Raw genomic sequence first — 19,881 nt, 5'->3', positions numbered from 1 at the left:
GTTGGGTTGGGTTGGGTTGGGTTGGTTAAGTTGGGTTGGTTAAGTTGGGTTGGGTTGGTTGGTTAAGTTGGGTTAAGTTGGGTTGGTTGGTTAAGTTGGGTTGGGTTGGGTTGGGTTGGTTAAGTTGGGTTGGGTTGGTTGGTTAAGTTGGGTTGGGTTGGGTTGGTTGGGTTGGTTGGTTGGGTTGGGTTGGTTTGGGTTAAGTTGGGTTGGTTAAGTTGGTTAAGTTGGGTTGGTTGGGTTGGTTAAGTTGGGTTGGTTAAGTTGGGTTGGTTGGGTTGGGTTGGGTTGACCCAACTCAAGGTGAGTTGGAAGACCAGAGGAGCCACATCTAAGGGGGGTTCAGAGGGGGACATTGGGGACATTTTGGGGACATTTTGGGGACATTTGGGGACATTTGGGGACATTTGGGGTCTTTGGGACATTGGGGACACCCTGGGGACATTGGTGACACCAACGGCGAGACCACGACCCAGGGTGAATGACAGCGCTGTCCCCAAGGCCACCAACTGTCCCCAAGGCCACCAACCTGTCCCCAAGGCCACCAACCTGTCCCCAAGGCCACCAACGTGTCACCAAGGCCACCAACGTGTCACCAAGGCCACCAACGTGTCACCAAGGCCACCAACGTGTCACCAGTGCCACCAACCTGTCCCCAGTGCCACCAAACTGTCCCCAGTGCCACCGTCCTGTCCCCAATGTCCCCAATGTCCCAAACACCCCAATGTCCCCAAATGTCCCCAAAATGTCCCCAAAATGTCCCCAAAATGTCCCCAAATGTCCCAAATGTCCCCAATGTCCCCAATTTGGGGTCAAACCCACCCAAATCACCCCAAAACCCAAAAATTTGGGGTCGAAACACTCCGAACTTCCCAAATTCGGGGTCAAATCAGCCCCAGACCCCCAAATTTGGGGTGAAACCCCCTCAAATCCCTCAAAATTTGGGGTCAAACTGCCCCAAAAATCCAAAATTTGGGGTGAAATCCCCCAAACCACCCGAGATCCCCTAAATTTGGGGTCAAACTGCCCCAAAACCCCCAAATTTCCACTCAAACTCCCCCAACCCCCCAAATTTGGGGTCAAACCCCCCAAAATCCCAAATTTGGTGTCAAACCGCCCCAAACTGCCCCAAAACCTCCAAATTTGGAGTCAAACCACCCCAGAACCCCCAAATTTTGGGGTCAAATCCCCAAAACCCCCCATACCCCCCAAATTTTGGGGTGAAACCCCATCAGACCCCCCAAATTTGGGGTCACACCCACCCAAAGCCCCCCAAGCTTTCCAAATTTGGGGTCAAACCCCCCCAAAACCCTCCAAATTTTGGGGTCAAACCACCCCAAAACACCCAAAACCCCCCAAATTTTGGGGCTAAGCCACCCCAAAACCCCCAAATTTTGGGGTCAAACCACCCCAAAATCCCCAAATTCGGGGTCAAACTCCCCAAACTACCCAAAACCTCCAAATTTGGAGTCAAACCACCCCAAAACCCCCAAATTTTGGGGTCAAATCCCCCAAACCCCCCACAACCCCCAAATTTTGGGGTGAAACCCACCAGAGCCCCCAAATTCTGGGGTCAATCCCCCCAAAATCCCCAAAATTTAGGGTCAAACTCCCCAAACTACCCCAAAACCCCCAAATTTTGGGGTCAAACCACCCCAAAACCCCCAAATTTTGGGGTCAAACCACCCCAAAACCCCCAAATTTTGGGGTCAAACCACCCCAGAACCCCAAATTTGGGGTCCCCTCCCAAATCCCCAAATTTGGGGTCAAACTCCCCAAACTACCCAAAACCCCCCAAATTTTGGGGCTAAACCACCCCAAAATCCCCAAATTTGGGGTCAATCCCCCCAAACTACCCAAAACCCCCCAAATTTTGGGGTCAAACTGCCCCAAAACCCCCAAATTTTGGGGTCGAACCACCTCAAAACCCCAAATTTGGGGTCCCCTCCCAAATCCCCAAATTCTGGGGTCAAACTGCCCCAAAACCCCCAAATTTTGGGGTAAACCACCCCAAAACCCCCAAATTTGGGGTCAAATCCCCCCAAAACCCCCAAATTTTGGGGTCAAACCCCCCCAAATTCCCCAAATTTGGGGTCCATCCCCCCAAACCCCCAAAATTTGGGGTCAAACTCCCCAAACTACCCAAAACCCCCAAATTTTGGGGCTAAACCACCCCAAAACCCCCAAATTTGGGGTCAAACTCCCCGAACTACCCAAAACCCCCAAATTTTGGGGTCAAACTACCCCAAAACCCCCAAATTTTGGGGTCAAACTACCCCAAAACCCCAAATTTGGGGTCAAACCACCCCAAAACCCCCAAATTTGGGGTCAAACCACCCCAAAACCCCCCAAATTTGGGGTCAAACTCCCCAAACTACCCAAAATCCCCCCAAATTTTGGGGTCAAACTACCCCAAAACCCCCAAATTTTGGAGCTAAACCCCCCCAAAACCCCCAAATTTTGGGGCCAAACCACCCCAAAACCCCCAAATTTTGGGGTCAAACCACCCCAAAATCCCCAAATTTTGGGGTCAAATCCCCAAACTACCCCAAACCTCCCAAATTCTGGGGTCAAACTGCCCCAAAACCCCCAAATTTTGGGGCTAAACCACCCCAAAACCCCCAAATTTTGGGGTCAAACTGCCCCAAAACCCCCAAATTCGGGGTCAAACTGCCCCAAAACCCCCAAATTTGGGGTCAAACTCCCCAAACTACCCAAAACCCCCAAATTTTGGGGTCAATCCCCCCAAAACCCCCAAATTTTGGGGTTAAACGATCCCAAAACCCCCAAATTTTGGGGCTAAAGCACCCCAAAATCCCCAAATTTGGGGTCAAACTGCCCCAAAACCCCCAAATTTTGGGGCTAAACCACCCCAAAATCCCCAAATTTGGGGTCAAACTGTCCCAAAACCCCCAAATTTTGGGGTCCCCCCCAAATTCCCGACAGCGTTTTGGGTCCATCCGTGACCTTTATTGCTCGGGGGGGGGAGGGGCAGCGGGACAGCGGCTGCGGGGGGGGGGGGACAGGGGTCAGGGGTCAGGGGTCAGGGGTCAGTGGTCACAGGGTGGTCACAGGGGGGTCAGTGGGTGACCAGTGGGTGACCAGCGGTGGTCAGTGGGTGGTCAGTGGTCACAGGGGGTCAGTGGTCAGTGGGTGGTCAGTGGGTGGTCAGTGGGTGGTCAGTGGGTGGTCACAGGGTGGTCACAGGGGTCAGTGGTCAGTGGATGGTCAGTGGTCAGTGGGTGCTCAGCAGGTGGTCAGTGGTCAGTGGGTGCTCAGCAGGTGGTCAGTGGCCTGAGGAAGGTCAATGGCCAGAGGGTGGCCAGCAGGTGGTCAGCGGCCCATGGGTGGTCAGGAGATGGTCAGTGATGGTCAGTGGGTGGTCAGTGGGTGACCAGCAGTGGGCAGTGGGTGGTCACAGGGCGGCCACAGGGTGGTCAGCAGGTGGTCAGTGGGCAGTGGGTGGTCAGTGAGGGGCACAGGGTCAGTGGATGGTCACTGGGTGGTCACTGGCCAGAGGATGGTCAATGGCCAGAGGGTGGTCAGTGGCCAGAGGGTGGTCAGTGGGTGGTCAGTGATGGTCAGTGGGTGGTCAGGAGATGGTCAGTGGGTGGTCAGTGGGTGGTTGATGGTGACCAGCAGTGGTCAGCGGTCCATGGGTGGTCAGTGGGTCATGGACAGTCAGAAGATGGTCAGTGATGGTCAGTGATGGTCAGTGGGTGGTCAGCAGATGGTTGATGGTGGTCAGTGGCCCATGGATGGTCAGCAGTGGTCAGCGGGTGGTCAGTGGGTGGTCAGCAGTCCATGGGTGGTCAGTGGGTGGTCAGCGGTCCATGGGTGGTCAGCAGAAGGTCAGTGGTGGTTGGGTGGTCAGCAGGTCAGCAGAAGGTCAGCAGATGGCCGCGGTGGCCGCGGTCAGTAGGCGTGGTTGGGTGGTCAGCAGAAGGTCAGTGGTGGATGGGTGGTCAGCAGAAGGTCAGCAGAAGGTCAGCAGAAGGTCAGCAGAAGGTCAGCAGATGGCCGCGGTGGCCGCAGATGACCATCGGTGGTGTCCATGGTCAGTAGGCGTGGTTGGACACGAAGAGGGACTCGCTGGCCGCCGCCCCCGCGGTGCCACTCGGGGTGTACTTGCCCTGACACGCCAGGGAGTTGGCCTGGGGACAGAGGGGACATTGGGGACATCAGGGGACATTGGGGACATCAGGGACATCAGCGGGGGTTTGGGGACAATGGGGACATTGGGGGCATTGGGGACAGAGGGGTCAATGGGGACATTGGGCACATTGAGGACATTGGGGACATTGGGGGGACATTGGGGACATTGGGGACACGGGGCGCTCCGGTGTCCCCAATGTCCCCAGTGACCTCCTGGCCACCCTGTCCCTGTGTCCCAAATGTCCCCAGGGTGTCCCAAATGTCCCCCAATGTCCCCAATGTCCCCAAATGTCCCAGTGCCACCTACCAGGGCTCTCCTGACCTTCTCCTCCTGGGCCACCTTGGTGTTGTCCCTGCCCTTGTGTCCTCAATGTGTCCCCAATGTCCCCAAGGTGTCCCCAAGGTCCTCGAGGTGTCCCAGTGTCCTTGAGGTGTCCCCAAAGTCCCCAAATGTCCCAGTGTCACCTACCAGGGCTCTCTTGACGTTCTCCTCCTGGGCCACCTTGGTGCTGTCCCTAACCTTATGTCCTCAATGTGTTCCCAAGATCCCCGAGGTGTCCCCCATGTCTCCAAGGTGTCCCCAATGTCCCTGAGGTGTCCCCAATGTCCCCAAATGTCCCCAAATGTCCCCAAGGTGCCACCTACCAGGGCTCTCTTGACGTTCTCTTCCTGGGTCACCTTGGTGTTGTCCCTGTCCTTGTGTCCCCAACGTGTCCCCAATGTCCTCAAGGTGTCCCCAAGGTGTCCCCAATGTCCCTGAGGTGTCCTCAAATGTCCCCAATGTCCCCAAATGTCCCCAGTGTCACCTACCAGGGCTCTCTTGACCTTCTCCTCCTGGGCCACCTTGGTGTTGTCCCTGTCCCTGTATCCCCAAGGTGTCCCCAATGTCCCCAACATGTCCCAATGTCCCCGAGGTCTCCCAAATGTCCCCAAATGTCCCCAAATGTCCCCAAATGCCACCTACCAGGGCTCTCTTGACGTACTCCTCCTGGGCCACCTTGGTGTTGTCCCTGCCCTTGTGTCCCTGAGGTGTCTCCAATGTCCCCAATGTCCTCAATGTCCCCAATGTCCCCAAGGTCCCCAAATGTCCCCATGTCACCTACCAGGGCTCTCTTGACCATCTCCTCCTGGGCCACCTTGGTGTTGTGCCTGTCCCTGTATCCCCCATGGCCACAACCCCAACGCTTCTCCTGCCACCCCAATGTCCCCAAGATCCCCCAATGTCCCAAATGTCCCCAAATGTCCCCAAATGCCACCTACCAGGGCTCTCTTGACGTACTCCTCCTGGGCCACCTTGGTGTTCTCCTTGTATCCCCAAGGTGTCCCCAATGACCCAAAGGTGTCCCAAATGTCCCTGAGGTGTCCCAAATGTCCCCAAATGTCCCAAATGTCCCCAAATGTCCCCAGTGCCACCTACCAGGGCTCTCTTGACCTTCTCCTCCTGGGCCACCTTGGGTGTTGTGCCTGCCCTTGTGTCCCCAAGGTGTCCCCAAGATCCCCGAGGTGTCCCAAATGTCCCCAAGGTGTCCCCAAGGTCCCCCATGGCCACAACCCCCACCTTTCTCCTGCCACCCCAATGTCCCCCCAATGTCCCCAAGGTGTCCCCCATGTCCCCAAGGTGTCCCCAAGGTGTCCCCAAGGTGTCCCCACCTCAGATGTGGCTCCCACCTCTCCATGGCTGACCCAACCCAAGGAACGCCCAACACCCTTTGGTGTCCCCATGTCCCCAATGTCCCAAATGTCCCCAAATGTCCCCAAATGCCACCTACCAGGGCTCTCTTGATGTTCTCCTCCTGGGCCACCTTGGTGCTGTCCCTGTCCCTGTATCCCCAATGTGTCCCCAATGTCCCCAATGTCCCCAATGTCCCCAAATGTCCCAGTGCCACCTACCAGGGCCCTCTTGACGTACTCCTCCTGGGCCACCTTGGTGTTGTCCCTGTCCTTGTGACCTCATGGGTCACACCCCAACCCTTCTCCTGCCACCCCAATGACCCCCCACGGTGTCCCCAAGATCCCTCAATGTCCCCAAGGCCAATGTCCCCAAATGTCCCAGTGCCACCTACCAGGGCTCTCTTGACGTTCTCCTCCTGGGCCACCTTGGTGTTGTCCCTATCTCTATATCCCCAAATGTCCCCAATGTCCCCAATGTCCCCAATCCCAACATTTCTCCTGCCACCCCAATGTCCCCCCAATGTCCCTGAGGTGTCCCCAAATGTCCCCAAGGTGCCACCTACCAGGGCTCTCTTGACGTACTCCTCCTGGGCCACCTTGGTGTTGTCCTTGTATCCCCAAGGTGTCCCCAATGTCCCCAATGGCCACAACCCCAACGCTTCTGTCCCCAATGTCCGCAAAGTGTCCCCGAGGTGTCCCCAATGTCCCCAAATGTCCCCAAATGCCACCTACCAGGGCTCTCTTGACGTACTCCTCCTGGGCCACCTTGGTGTTGTCCTTCTTGCCCGCCCAGGCCTTGAGGGCCGAGGCCTGCAGGGCGCGGCCGTAGGAGAAGGTCAGAGCCCAGGGCCGGGCCAGGGGACAGCGGTTGATGGCGTTGAGGTTCAGAGAGGCCTCCTCCTCGCTCTGGCCACCCGACAGGAACGTGATCCCTGGGGGGACATCGAGGGGACATCAGTGACACTGTGACATCAGCCTGGGGACACTCAGGGACATTGGGGACATTGGGGACATTGGGGACAGTGACAGCTCCTCCTCGCTCTGGCCACCCGACAGGAACGTGATCCCTGGGGGGACATTGGGGACATCGAGGTGACATTGGAGACATCACTGTGACACGAGACTGGGGACACCAGGACAACCTGGGGACATGGATATGGCACAGGGACACTGGGGACATTGGGGACATTGGGGACAGTGACAGCTCCTCCTCGCTCTGGCCACCCGACAGGAACGTGATCCCTGGGGGGACATCAGTGACATTGAGGTGACACTGTGACATCAGCCTGGGGACACTTGGGGACACGGATATGGCACAGGGACATTGGGGACATTGGGGACATTGGGGACAACGACGGTTCCTCCTCGCTCTGGCCACCCGACAGGAACGTGATCCCTGGGGGGACATTGGGGACATTGAGGTGACACTGTGACATTGCTGTGACACCAGCCTGGGGACACTGGGACAGCCTGGGGACATTGGGGACATTGGGGACACGGGGCAGCGATTGATGGCGTTGAGGTTCAGAGAGGCCTCCTCCTCGCTCTGGCCACCCGACAGGAACGTGATCCCTGTGGGGACATCCAGGGGACATCAGTGACACTGTGACGTTGCTGTGACACCGCTGTGACATCAGCCTGGGGACAGTCAGATAGCTCAGATATGGCACAAGGACATTGGGGACATTGGGGACATTGGGGACAGTGACAGCTCCTCCTCGCTCTGGCCACCCGACAGGAACGTGATCCCTGGGGGGACATCGAGGGGACATCAATGACACTGTGACATTGCTGTGACATTGCTGTGACATCAGCCTGGGGACATCAGTGACATTGAGGTGACATTGCTGTGACACCAGCCTGGGGACACCAGGACAGCCTGGGGACATTGGGGACATTGGTGACATTGGGGACAGTGACAGCTCCTCCTCGCTCTGGCCACCCGACAGGAACGTGATCCCTGGGGGGACATCGAGGGGACATTGGGGACATCGCTGTGACATCAGCCTGGGGACACAGATATGGCACAGGGACATTGGGGACAGTGACAGCTCCTCCTCGCTCTGGCCACCCGACAGGAATGTGATCCCTGGGGGGACATCGGTGACATTGAGGTGACATTGAGGTGACACCAGCCTGGGGACATTGGGACACTCAGGGACATGGCAATGGCACAGGGACATTGGGGACAGTGACAGCTCCTCCTCGCTCTGGCCACCCGACAGGAACGTGATCCCTGGGGGGACATCGAGGGGACATTGAGGGGACATCACTGTGACATCAGCCTGGGGACACCAGGACAGCCTGGGGACACTGGGACACTCAGGGACACGGATATGGCACAGGGACATTGGGGACATTGGGGACATTGGGGACAGTGACAGCTCCTCCTCGCTCTGGCCACCCGACAGGAACGTGATCCCTGGGGGGACATCGAGGGGACATTGAGGGGACATCACTGTGACATCAGCCTGGGGACACCAGGACAGCCTGGGGACACTGGGACACTCAGGGACACAGTGAAGGCACAGGGACATTGGGGACATTGGGGACAGCGACGGCTCCTCCTCCCTCTGAGCCCTGGGGACACCTTGGGGACACAGAGGTGACACAGGTGACACTGACCTGGCACAGCCGGTGGCATGGTGCGGCGCAGCGCGGTGACGGTGGCCATGGCACAGTGACAGTGACAGTGACAGCGACACAGAGGTGACGCAGGTGACACAGGTGACACAGGTGACACACAGGTGACACAGGTGACACAGGTGACACTGAAGTGACACAGTAACAGTGACAGTGACACAGGGACAGTGACACACAGTGACACAGAGGTGACACAGGTGACACTGAGCAGGGACAGCCGGTGGCACGGTGCGGCGCAGCGCGGTGACGGTGGCCATGGCACAGTGACAGTGACACAGTGACACAGAGGTGACACAGAGGTGACACAGGTGACACAGGTGACACAGAGGTGACAGTGACACAGAGGTGACACAGAGGTGACACACAGGTGACAGTGACACAGGGACAGTGACACAGAGGTGACACAGGTGACACACAGGTGACACAGGTGACACAGGGACAGTGACACAAGTGACAGAGGTGACAGAGGTTGCAAAGGTGACAAAGGTGACACAGGTGACACAGAGGTGACAATGACACAGAGGTGACACAGGTGACACAGGTAACACAGGTGACACAGGTGACACAGAAGTGACACACAGGTGACACAGGTGACACAGGTGACACAGTGACAGTGACACAGAGGTGACACAGGTGACAATGAAACAGTGACAGTGACACAGGGGTGACACAGGTGACACAGAGGTGACAGAGAGGTGACAGTGACACAGAGGTGACAATGACACAGGTGACACAGGTGACACAGGTGACACAGGTAACAATGACACAGAGGTGACAGTGACACAGAGGTGACACAGGTGACACAGGTGACACAGAGGTGACAATGACACACAGGTGACAGAGGTGACACAGAGGTGACACAGGTGACACAGGTGACACAGGTGACACAGAGGTGACACAGGTGACACAGGTGACACAGTGACAGTGACACAGGTGACACAGAGGTGACAATGACACAGGTGACACAGAGGTGACAATGACACTGACCTGGCACGGCGGGTGGCACGGTGCGGCGCAGCGCGGTGACGGTGGCCATGGCACAGTGACAGTGACACAGGTGACACAGGTGACACACAGGTGACACACAGGTGACACAGGTGACACAGGGTGACAGTGACACACAGGTGACACAGGACACACAGGTGACACACAGGTGACACAGAGGTGACAGTGACACAGGTGACACAGGTGACACAGTGACAGTGACACAGTGGCAGTGACACAGGTGACACAGAGGTGACACAGCTGACACAGGGGTGACACAGAGGTGACAGTGACAGAGAGGTGACACAGGTGACACAGGTGACACAGGTGACACAGTTGACAGTGACACACAGGTGACACAGGTGACACTGACCTGGCACAGCGGGTGGCACGGTGCGGCGCAGCGCGGTGACGGTGGCCATGGCACAGGGACAGTGACACAGGGACAGTGACACAGGTGGCACAGAGGTGACAATGACACAGAGGTGACACAGGTGACACAGAGGTGACAATGACACACAGGTGACACAGGGAGGTGACACAGGTGACACTCACCAGGCACAGCCGGTGGCACGGTGCGGCGCAGCGCGGTGACGGTGGCCATGGCACACAGGGACAGTGACACAGGTGACACAGAGGTGACAATGACACTGACCTGGCACGGCGGGTGGCACGGTGCGGCGCAGCGCGGTGACGGTGGCCATGGCACAGGGACAGTGACACAGAGGTGACACAGGTGACAATGACACACAGGTGACACAGGTGACACAGGTGACACAGAGGTGACAATGACACAGAGGTGACACAGGTGACACAGGTGACACAGTGACAGTGACACAGTGACACAGGTGACACAGAGGTGACAATGACACAGAGGTGACAATGACACTGACCTGGCACGGCGGGTGGCACGGTGCGGCGCAGCGCGGTGACGGTGGCCATGGCACAGTGACAGTGACACAGGTGACACAGGTGACACAGAGGTGACACACAGGTGACACACAGGTGACACAGGTGACACAGGTGACACACAGGTGACAATGACACAGAGGTGACACACAGGTGACACAGGGAGGTGACACAGGTGACACAGGTGACACACAGGTGACACAGAGATGACAGTGACAGTGACACAGAGGTGACACAGGTAACAATGATACAGTGACAGTGACACACAGGTGACACAGGTGACACAGAGGTGACACAGGTGACACACAGGTGACACAGGCGACACAGATGAGGTCTCAGGTATGACACAAGTGACACACAGGTGACACAGGTGAGGTCTCAGGTGACACAGGTGACACAGGTGACACAGGTGACACAGAGGTGACAATGACACACAGGTGACACAGGTGACACTCACCAGGGACAGCGGGTGGCACGGTGCGGCGCAGCGCGGTGACGGTGGCCATGGCACAGGGACAGTGACACAGGTGACACAGGTGACACAGGTGACACAGGGAGGTGACACTCACCAGGCACAGCCGGTGGCACGGTGCGGCGCAGCGCGGTGACGGTGGCCATGGCACACAGGGACAGTGACACAGGTGACACAGAGGTGACAATGACACACAGGTGACACAGGGAGGTGACACTGACCTGGCACGGCGGGTGGCACGGTGCGGCGCAGCGCGGTGACGGTGGCCATGGCACAGTGACACAGGTGACACACAGGTGACACAGGTGACAATGACACACAGGTGACACAGGTGACACAGGTGACACAGGTGACACACAGGTGACAATGACACTGACCTGGCACGGCGGGTGGCACGGTGCGGCGCAGCGCGGTGACGGTGGCCATGGCACACAGTGACAGTGACACAGGTGACACAGGTGACACAGGTGACACAGGGAGGTGACACAGGGAGGTGACACTGACCTGGCACAGCCGGTGGCACGGTGCGGCGCAGCGCGGTGACGGTTGCCATGGCGATCTCCTCGGGGCTGTACTTGGTGGCACAGGCGTGGCCGCCCGTCACCATGTTGGGCTTCAGCAGCGTCCCCTCCAGGTACACGTGGTGGTCACTGAGGGCCTTGTACACAGCTGCCAGGACCTGGGGACATTGGGGACATTGTACACAGCTGCCAGGACCTGGGGGGGACATTGGGGACATTGTACACGGCTGCCAGGACCTGGGGACATCATTGGGGACATTGTACACAGCTGCCAGGACCTGGGGACATTGGGGACATTGTACACAGCTGCCAGGACCTGGGGACATTGGGGACATCATTGGGGACATTGGGGACATTGTACACGGCTGCCAGGACCTGGGGACATCATTGGGGACATTGTACACGGCTGCCAGGACCTGGGGACATCATTGGGGACATTGTACACAGCTGCCAGGACCTGGGGGGGACATTGGGGACATCATTGGGGACATTGGGGACATTGGGGACATTGTACACGGCTGCCAGGACCTGGGGACATCATTGGGGACATTGTACACAGCTGCCAGGACCTGGGGGGGACATTGGGGACAGCATTGGGGACATTGTACACGGCTGCCAGGACCTGGGGACAGCATTGGGGACATTGTACACGGCTGCCAGGACCTGGGGACAGCATTGGGGACATCATTGGGGACATTGTACACGGCTGCCAGGACCTGGGGGGGACATTGGGGACAGCATTGGGGACATTGGGGACAGCATTGGGGACATTGGGGACATCACTGAGGGCCTTGTACACAGCTGCCAGGACCTGGGGACATTGGGGACATCATTGGGGACATTGGGGACAGCATTGGGGACATTGTACACAGCTGCCAGGACCTGGGGGGGACATCATTGGGGACATTGTACACGGCTGCCAGGACCTGGGGACATTGGGGACAGCATTGGGGACATTGGGGACATTGGGGACATTGTACACGGCTGCCAGGACCTGGGGGGGACATCATTGGGGACATTGTACACAGCTGCCAGGACCTGGGGGGGACATTGGGGACACCATTGGGGACATTGGGGACATTGTACACAGCTGCCAGGACCTGGGGACATCATTGGGGACATTGTACACGGCTACCAGGACCTGGGGGGAACATTGGGGACATCATTGGGGACATCATTGGGGACATTGTACACGGCTGCCAGGACCTGGGGACATCATTGGGGACATTGGGGACATTGTACACGGCTGCCAGGACCTGGGGACATTGGGGACAGCATTGGGGACATTGGGGGACACCTGGGGACACTGTGGGGACATTTGGGAACCTCTGGGGACACTTGGGGACACCAGAGACACTGGGGAACACCTGGGGACACTTGGGGACATCATTGGGGACACTTTGGGACACTTGGGGACACTTGGAGACATTTGAGGACACTGCGGGGACACTGGGGGACATCACTGGAGACACTTGTGGACACTGGGGGACACTGGGGGACACTTGGGGACATTTGGGGACATCACTGGAGACACTTGGGGACACCTTGGGGACATTTGGGGACACCCTGGGGACATCATTGGGGCCACTTGGGGACACCTTGGGGACATCATTGGGGACATTTGGGGACATTTGGGGACACCCTGGGGACATTGGGGACACCTGGAGACACCTTGGGGACATTGGGGGACACCTGGGGACACTTGGGGACACTTGGGGACACTGGAGGACATTACTGGGGACACCCTGGGGACACTTGGGGACATCATTGGAGACACTTGGGGACACTTGGAGACATTTGGGGACACCCTGGGGACACCTTGGGGACACTTGATAACACCTTGGGGACATTGGGGACATCATTGGGGACACTTGTGGATACTTGGAGACATCTTGGAGACATTTGGGGACACTGGGGGACATCTTGTGGACACTTGGAGACATTTGAGGACACCCTGGAAACACCCTGGGGAACACCTGGGGACACTTTGGGACACCTGAGGACACCCTGGGGACACTTTGGGGACACCTGAGGACATTGGGGACACCTGGGGACACCGTGGGGACACTGGGGAACACCTGGGGACACTTGGGGACACTGGGGGACACTTGGGGACATTTGGGGACACTTGGGGACACCCCGGGGGTGGCACTGACCTTCTCGGTGACGTACTGGCATGTCTTGAGGTCGTGGTCACCGTCCGGGAGGATCTCGGGCTCCACGATGGGCACGATGCCGTTCTGGGGACACCAGGGGGACAGTGGGGACACCGAGGGGACATGTCAGCCATGGTGGGGACACCCAGGGGACACCCAGGGACACCCAGGGACACCCAGGGGACAGCCAGGGGACAGACAGGGGACACCAAACATGGTTTAGATGCCACCAAACCCCCTCCAGATGCCACCAAACCCCCTCCAGATGCCACCAAACCCAGTCTAGATGCCACCAAGCCCTGTCTAGCTGCCACCAAATGCCACCTGTTTAAATGCCACCAAACACTTCCAGGTGCCACCAAACCTGGTCTAGATGCCACCAAACCTCTCCAGATGCCACCAAACCTTTCCAGATGCCACCAAGCCCTGTCCAGATGCCACCAAACCCTGTTTAGATGCCATTAAACCCCATCCAGATGCCACCAAACCCTCTCCAGATGCCACCAAACATGCTTTAGATGCCACCAAACACTTCCAGGTGCCACCAAGTCTGGTTTAGATGCCACCAAACCCAGTCTAGCTGCCACTAAACCTTTCCAGATGCCACCAAACCCTGTTTAGATACCACCAAACCGTCTCCAGATACCACCAAATCTTCTCCAGGTGCCACCAAACACAGTTGAGATGCCACCAAACCTTTCTAGGTGTCACCAAACCCCCTTCAGATGCCACCAAACCCTCTCCAGATACCACCAAACACTTTCTAAGTGCCACCAAACCCTGTTTAGATGCCACCAAACCTTTCCAGATGCCACCAAACCCCCTCCAGCTGCCACTAAACTTCTCCAGATGCCACCAAACCCTGTTTAGATGCCACCAAACCTCTCCAGATGCCACCAAACCCCCTTCAGATGCCACCAAACCTGGTCCAGATGCCACCAAACCCTGTCTAGATGCCACCAAACCCTCTCCAGATGCCACCAGACCCTCTCCAGATGCCACCAAACCTTTCCAGATGCCACCAAACCCTGTCTAGATGCCACCAAACTCTCTCCAGGTGCCACCAAACCCCCTTCAGGTGCCACCAAACCCAGTCTAGCTGCCACCAAACCCAGTCTAGCTGCCACCAAACCCAGTCTAGATGCCACCAAACCTTTCCAGATGCCACCAAACCCCCTCCAGATGCCACCTTTTGGCACCACCTCCCCTGCGCTCCCTCCCCACGCTGTGGGGCTGTGCTGGGGACACTTGGGGACACTTGGGGACACTTGGGGACAGCGGGGACATCGCTGACCTGCTGGCAGATGCTGGCGTAGCGCGCCAGCACGTTGGCGTTCTCCATCACGGCCAGGCGGGTGGGCGTGTGCGCCGAGATCTTCAGCACGCAGCGCCACTTGGCAAAGTCAGCGCCGTCCTTCTTGTACTGGGCACAGCGCTCCATCAGCCCGTCCAGGCCTGGCAGGGGACATGGGGGACATTGGGGACATTGGGGACATTGGGGACATTGGGGACATTGGGGGGGTTGGGGACATTGGGGTCAATGGGGACATTGGGGGCATTGGGGGCATTGGGGACATTTGGGGGGTTGGGGACATTTGGGGCAATGGGGACATTGGGGACATTGGGGACATTGGGGACATTGGGGACATTGGGGACATTGGGGCAATGGGGACATTGAGGACACTGTGGACATTGGGGACATTGGGGACATCAGGGACATTGGGGTCATTGGGGTCATTGGGGACAGTGGGGACATTGGGGGCAATGGGGACATTGGGGACATTTAGGACATGGGGGCCATTGGGGGTACTGGGGACATTGAAGATGTTGTGGTCATGGAGAACCTGGAGACCACTGGGGACATTGGGGACACTGGGGACATTGGGGACAATGGGGACAGCTAGGGGACAATGGGGACAGTGGGGGCAATGGGGATATCGGGGACATTGAGGACAATGAGGGCAATGGGGACATTGGGGGGACATTGGGGACATTGGGGACAGCAGGGACGTTGGGGACATTGGGGACACTTGAGGCTATGGGGACATTGGGACACTAGGGACATTGAGGACAATGAGGGCAATGGGCACATTTGGGACATCTGGGGCAATGGGGGCAATGGGGATGTTTGGGACAATGGGGACATTGGGGACATTGGGGACATTGGGGACATTGGGGGGATTGGGGACATTGGGGACATTGGGGACATTGGGGACATTGGGGACATTGGGGACAGCCAGGGGACATTGGGGACATTGGGGACATTGGGGGGACATTGGGGGGATTGGGGACATTGGGGACATTGGGGGGACATTGGGGCAATGGGGACATAGGGCACATCTGGAGCCATGGGGACATTGGGGACATTGAGAACAGCCAGGGGGATTGGGGACATTGGGGACATTGGGGACATTGAGGACAATGAGGGCAATGGGGACATGGGGACATTGTGGATATCAGGGACATCTGGAGCAATGGGGACACTGGGGACATTGACCACAATGGGGACATTGGGGACGTTGGGGACACTGTGAACATTTGGGACATTGGGGACATTTGGGAATGTTGGGGACATTGGGGACATCGGGGACATTGGGGACACAGCGCCACTTGGCAAAGTCAGCGCCGTCCTTCTTGTACTGGGCACAGCGCTCCATCAGCCCGTCCAGCCCTGGGACATTGGGGACATTGGGGACATTGGGGACATTGGGGGCAATGGGGACATTGGGGACATTGGGGACATTGGGGACATTGGGGGCAATGGGGACATTGGGGACATTGGGGACATTGGGGACATTGGGGACATTGGGGACATTGGGGACATTGGGGACATTGGGGACAATGGGGACATTGGGGACATTGGGGACATTGGGGGATTGGGGACATTGTGGTCATCAAGGCCATGGAGGACATGGAGAACATCGGGGACATTGGGGACATTGGGGACATTGGGGACACAGCGCCACTTGGCAAAGTCAGCGCCGTCCTTCTTGTACTGGGCACAGCGCTCCATCAGCCCGTCCAGGCCTGGCAGGGGACATTGGGGGGACATTGGGGACATCTGGGGGGATTGGGGGACACTGGGGACATTGGGGACATTGGGGACATTGGGGACATTGGGGACATTGGGGGACACTGGGGACACTGCATCGGTGGCACAGGGACACGGGGCACCGTGAGCACCTTGGGGACATCGGGGACATCGGGCCTGTGGTGGCACAGGTGGCACTGGGGACAGTTTGGTGGCCTTGGGGACAGGGTGGTGGCACTGGGGACAGGGTGGTGGCACTGGGGACAGGGTGGTGGCACTGGGGACAGGGTGGTGGCCTTGGGGACAGGTTGGTGGCCTTGGGGACAGTTTGGTGGCCTTGGGGACACGTTGGTGGCACTGGGGACACGTTGGTGGCACTGAGGACAGTTTGGTGGCCTTGGGGACAGGGTGGTGGCACTGAGGACAGGGTGGTGGCACTGGGGACAGTTTGGTGGCACCGGGGACACGTTGGTGGCCTTGGGGACAGGTTGGTGGCAGTGGGGACACGTTGGTGGCACTGAGGACAGGGCGGTGGCACTGGTGACACGTTGGTGGCCTTGCAGACAGGGCGGTGGCACTGGGGACAGTTTGGTGGCCTTGGGGACAGTTTGGTGGCACTGAGGACAGGTTGGTGGCCTTGGGGACAGGGCGGTGGCCTTGGGGACAGGGCGGTGGCACTGGGGACAGTTTGGTGGCCTTGAGGACAGTTTGGTGGCCTTGGGGACAGTTTGGTGGCCTTGGGGACAGGGTGGTGGCCTTGGGGACAGCGCTGTCACTCACCCTGGGTCGTGGTCTCGCCGTTGGTGCCAGCCAGGGGCACCACGCCCTTGTCCACCTGGGGACAGTGACACCGTCAGCGGGGACAGCGGGACACGGCCACCGGTGTCCCCAGGGGGTCCCCAGGGGGTCCCCAGGGTGTCCCCAATGTCCCAAAGACCCCAAATGTCCCCAAATGTCCCCAAATGTCCCCAAATGTCCCCAAATGTCCCCCTCGGAACCCCCCTTAGATGTGGCTCCTCAGGTCTTCCAACTCCCCTTGAGTTGGGTCAACCCAACCCAACCCAACCCAACTTAACCAACTTAACCAACCCAACTTAACCAACCCAACCAACCCAACCCAACCCAACCAACCCAACCCAACCCAACTTAACCAACCCAACCCAACCCAATGTAACCCAACTCAACCCAACTCAACCAACCCAACCCAAACCATTTCAACCCAACTCAACCAACCCAACCCATCCTAACCAACCCAACTCAACCCGCCCAAACCATCTCAACCCAACCCAACCCAACCCAACTCAACCAACCCAAACCATTTTAACTCAACCCAACCCAACCAACCCAACTCAACCCAACCCAACTTAACCAACCCAACCCAACCAACCCAACTCAACCTAATGCAACCAACTCAACCCAACCAATGCAACTCAACCCGCCCAAACCATCTCAAACCAACTCAACCCTACTCAACTCAACCCAATTCAACCCAACCCAACCCAACTCAACCCAACTCAACTCAACCCAAACCATTTTAACTCAACCCAACCAACCAACCCAACCCAAACCATTTCAACCCAACTCAACCCACCCAACCCAACCCAACTCAACTCAACCCAACCAACCCAACCCAATCTAACCCAACTCACCCAACCAACCCAACTCAACTCAACCTATTTCAACCCAACTCACCCAACCCAACCCAACCCAACTCAACCAACCCAACCCAACCCAACCAACCGAACTCAACTCAACCCAAACTACTTCAACTCAACTCAACCCAACTCACCCAACTCAATCCAACCCAACCCAACTCAACCCCTTCCACCTTCCCAAGCCCCATGACGCCCCCAATGTCCCCGCGATGTCCCCGCGATGTCCCCACGTCGCCCCACACCCACCTTGATGCCCACCAGGGCGCCCTTGTCGCGGATGACCTGCGGGAAGGGGCGCCCATCGTCGGCCTTCTGGTACATGGTCTCGTGGAAGAGGATGACGCCGCCGATGCACGGCTCCACGCGCTTGTCGGCCGTGAACAGCAGCTGCCGGTACCAGCGCCGGTTCTCCTCCGTGTTCTCGGCGCCCACCGAGCTCAGGCGCTTGGCGATGCTGCCTGAGGGGGGGGAGATCGGTTAGAACCAGTTAGAACCAGTGTGGAGCGGTCAGAACCTGTATAAACCAGTTAGAACCAGTATAAACCAGTTACAAGCTGTATAAACCAGTTAGAACCAGTATGGACTGGTTAAACCAGTATGGCTCAGACGCTTGGCGATGCTGCCTGAGGGGGGGGAGACCGGTTAGAACCAGTTAGAACCAGTTAGAACCAGTTAGAACCTGTATAAACCAGTTAGAACCAGTATAAACCAGTATGAACCAGTATGGACTGGTTAAACCAGTATGGCTCAGCCACTTGGCAATGCTGCCTGAGGGGGGGGAGAGCGGTTAGAACCAGTTAGAACCAGTGTGGAGCAGTTACAAGCTGTATAAACCAGTTACAAGCTGTATAAACCAGTTTGATCCTATATAAACCAGTTAGAACCAACTGGTTTATACAGGTCCTGACCGGTCCATACTGCTTCTAACTGGTTCTAACTGGTCTCCCCCACATCGCCACTTGGCGATGCTGCCTGGGGGGGGGGAGACCGGTCAGAACCAGTTAGAACCGGTCAGAACCAGTATGAACCAGTTAGAACCTATATAAACCAGTTAGAACCAATCTGGACCAGTCAGAACCTGTACAAACCAGTTACAAGCTGTATAAACCAGTTAGAACCAGTCTGGCTCAGCCGCTTGGCGATGCTGCCTGAGGGGGGGGAGACCGGTTAGAACCAGTCAGAACCAGTTAGAACCAGTATGAACCAGTTAGAACCTATATAAACCAGTTACAAGCTGTATAAACCAGTTAGAACTTATATAAACCAGTTAGAACCTCTATAAACCAGTTACAAGCTGTATAAACCAGTTAGAACCTATATAAACCACTTAGAACGTATATAAACCAGTTAGAACCAGTCTGGCTCAGCCGCTTGGCAATGCTGCCTGTGGGGGGGAAACCAGTCAGAACCAGTATAAACCAGTTAGAAGCAGTTAGAACCTGTATAAACCAGTTACAAGCTGTATAAACCAGTATGAACCAGTATGGACTGGTTAAACCAGTTTGGCTCAGCCACTTGGCAATGCTGCCTGTGGGGGGGGGGGAACCAGTCAGAACCAGTATAAACCAGTTAGAACCAGTATAAACCAGTTAGAACCAGTATAAACCAGTCACAACCAATGTAGATCAGTGTGAACCAGTATGGACCAGTATAAACCAGTCTGGCTCAGCCACTTGGCGATGCT

General features: G+C 57.2%; 1 protein-coding gene across 1 annotated transcript in view; it reads right to left on the bottom strand.

The window, feature by feature from the left end:
* Positions 1-2,948: 2,948 nt before the first annotated feature.
* Positions 2,949-19,881, bottom strand: part of ALDOA (aldolase, fructose-bisphosphate A) — a 29,011-nt gene continuing 12,078 nt past the window's right edge. Inside the window, exons 4-10 of the mRNA XM_072936407.1 lie at positions 18,444-18,655; positions 17,323-17,377; positions 14,806-14,966; positions 13,512-13,595; positions 11,339-11,513; positions 6,559-6,758; positions 2,949-4,154 (exon numbers count right to left, since the gene is read on the bottom strand). Of these exons, the coding sequence (XP_072792508.1) occupies positions 4,059-4,154; positions 6,559-6,758; positions 11,339-11,513; positions 13,512-13,595; positions 14,806-14,966; positions 17,323-17,377; positions 18,444-18,655 (983 nt within the window). The 3' untranslated portion in view covers positions 2,949-4,058. The remainder of the gene's footprint in view (positions 4,155-6,558; positions 6,759-11,338; positions 11,514-13,511; positions 13,596-14,805; positions 14,967-17,322; positions 17,378-18,443; positions 18,656-19,881) is intronic.

Source organism: Taeniopygia guttata, chromosome 16, assembly GCF_048771995.1.
Source record: "Taeniopygia guttata chromosome 16, bTaeGut7.mat, whole genome shotgun sequence".
In the NCBI taxonomy this organism is placed as follows: domain Eukaryota; kingdom Metazoa; phylum Chordata; class Aves; order Passeriformes; family Estrildidae; genus Taeniopygia; species Taeniopygia guttata.
The sequence above is the reverse complement of the archived record's forward strand: the minus strand, read 5'-3'. Positions and strand labels throughout refer to the sequence as shown.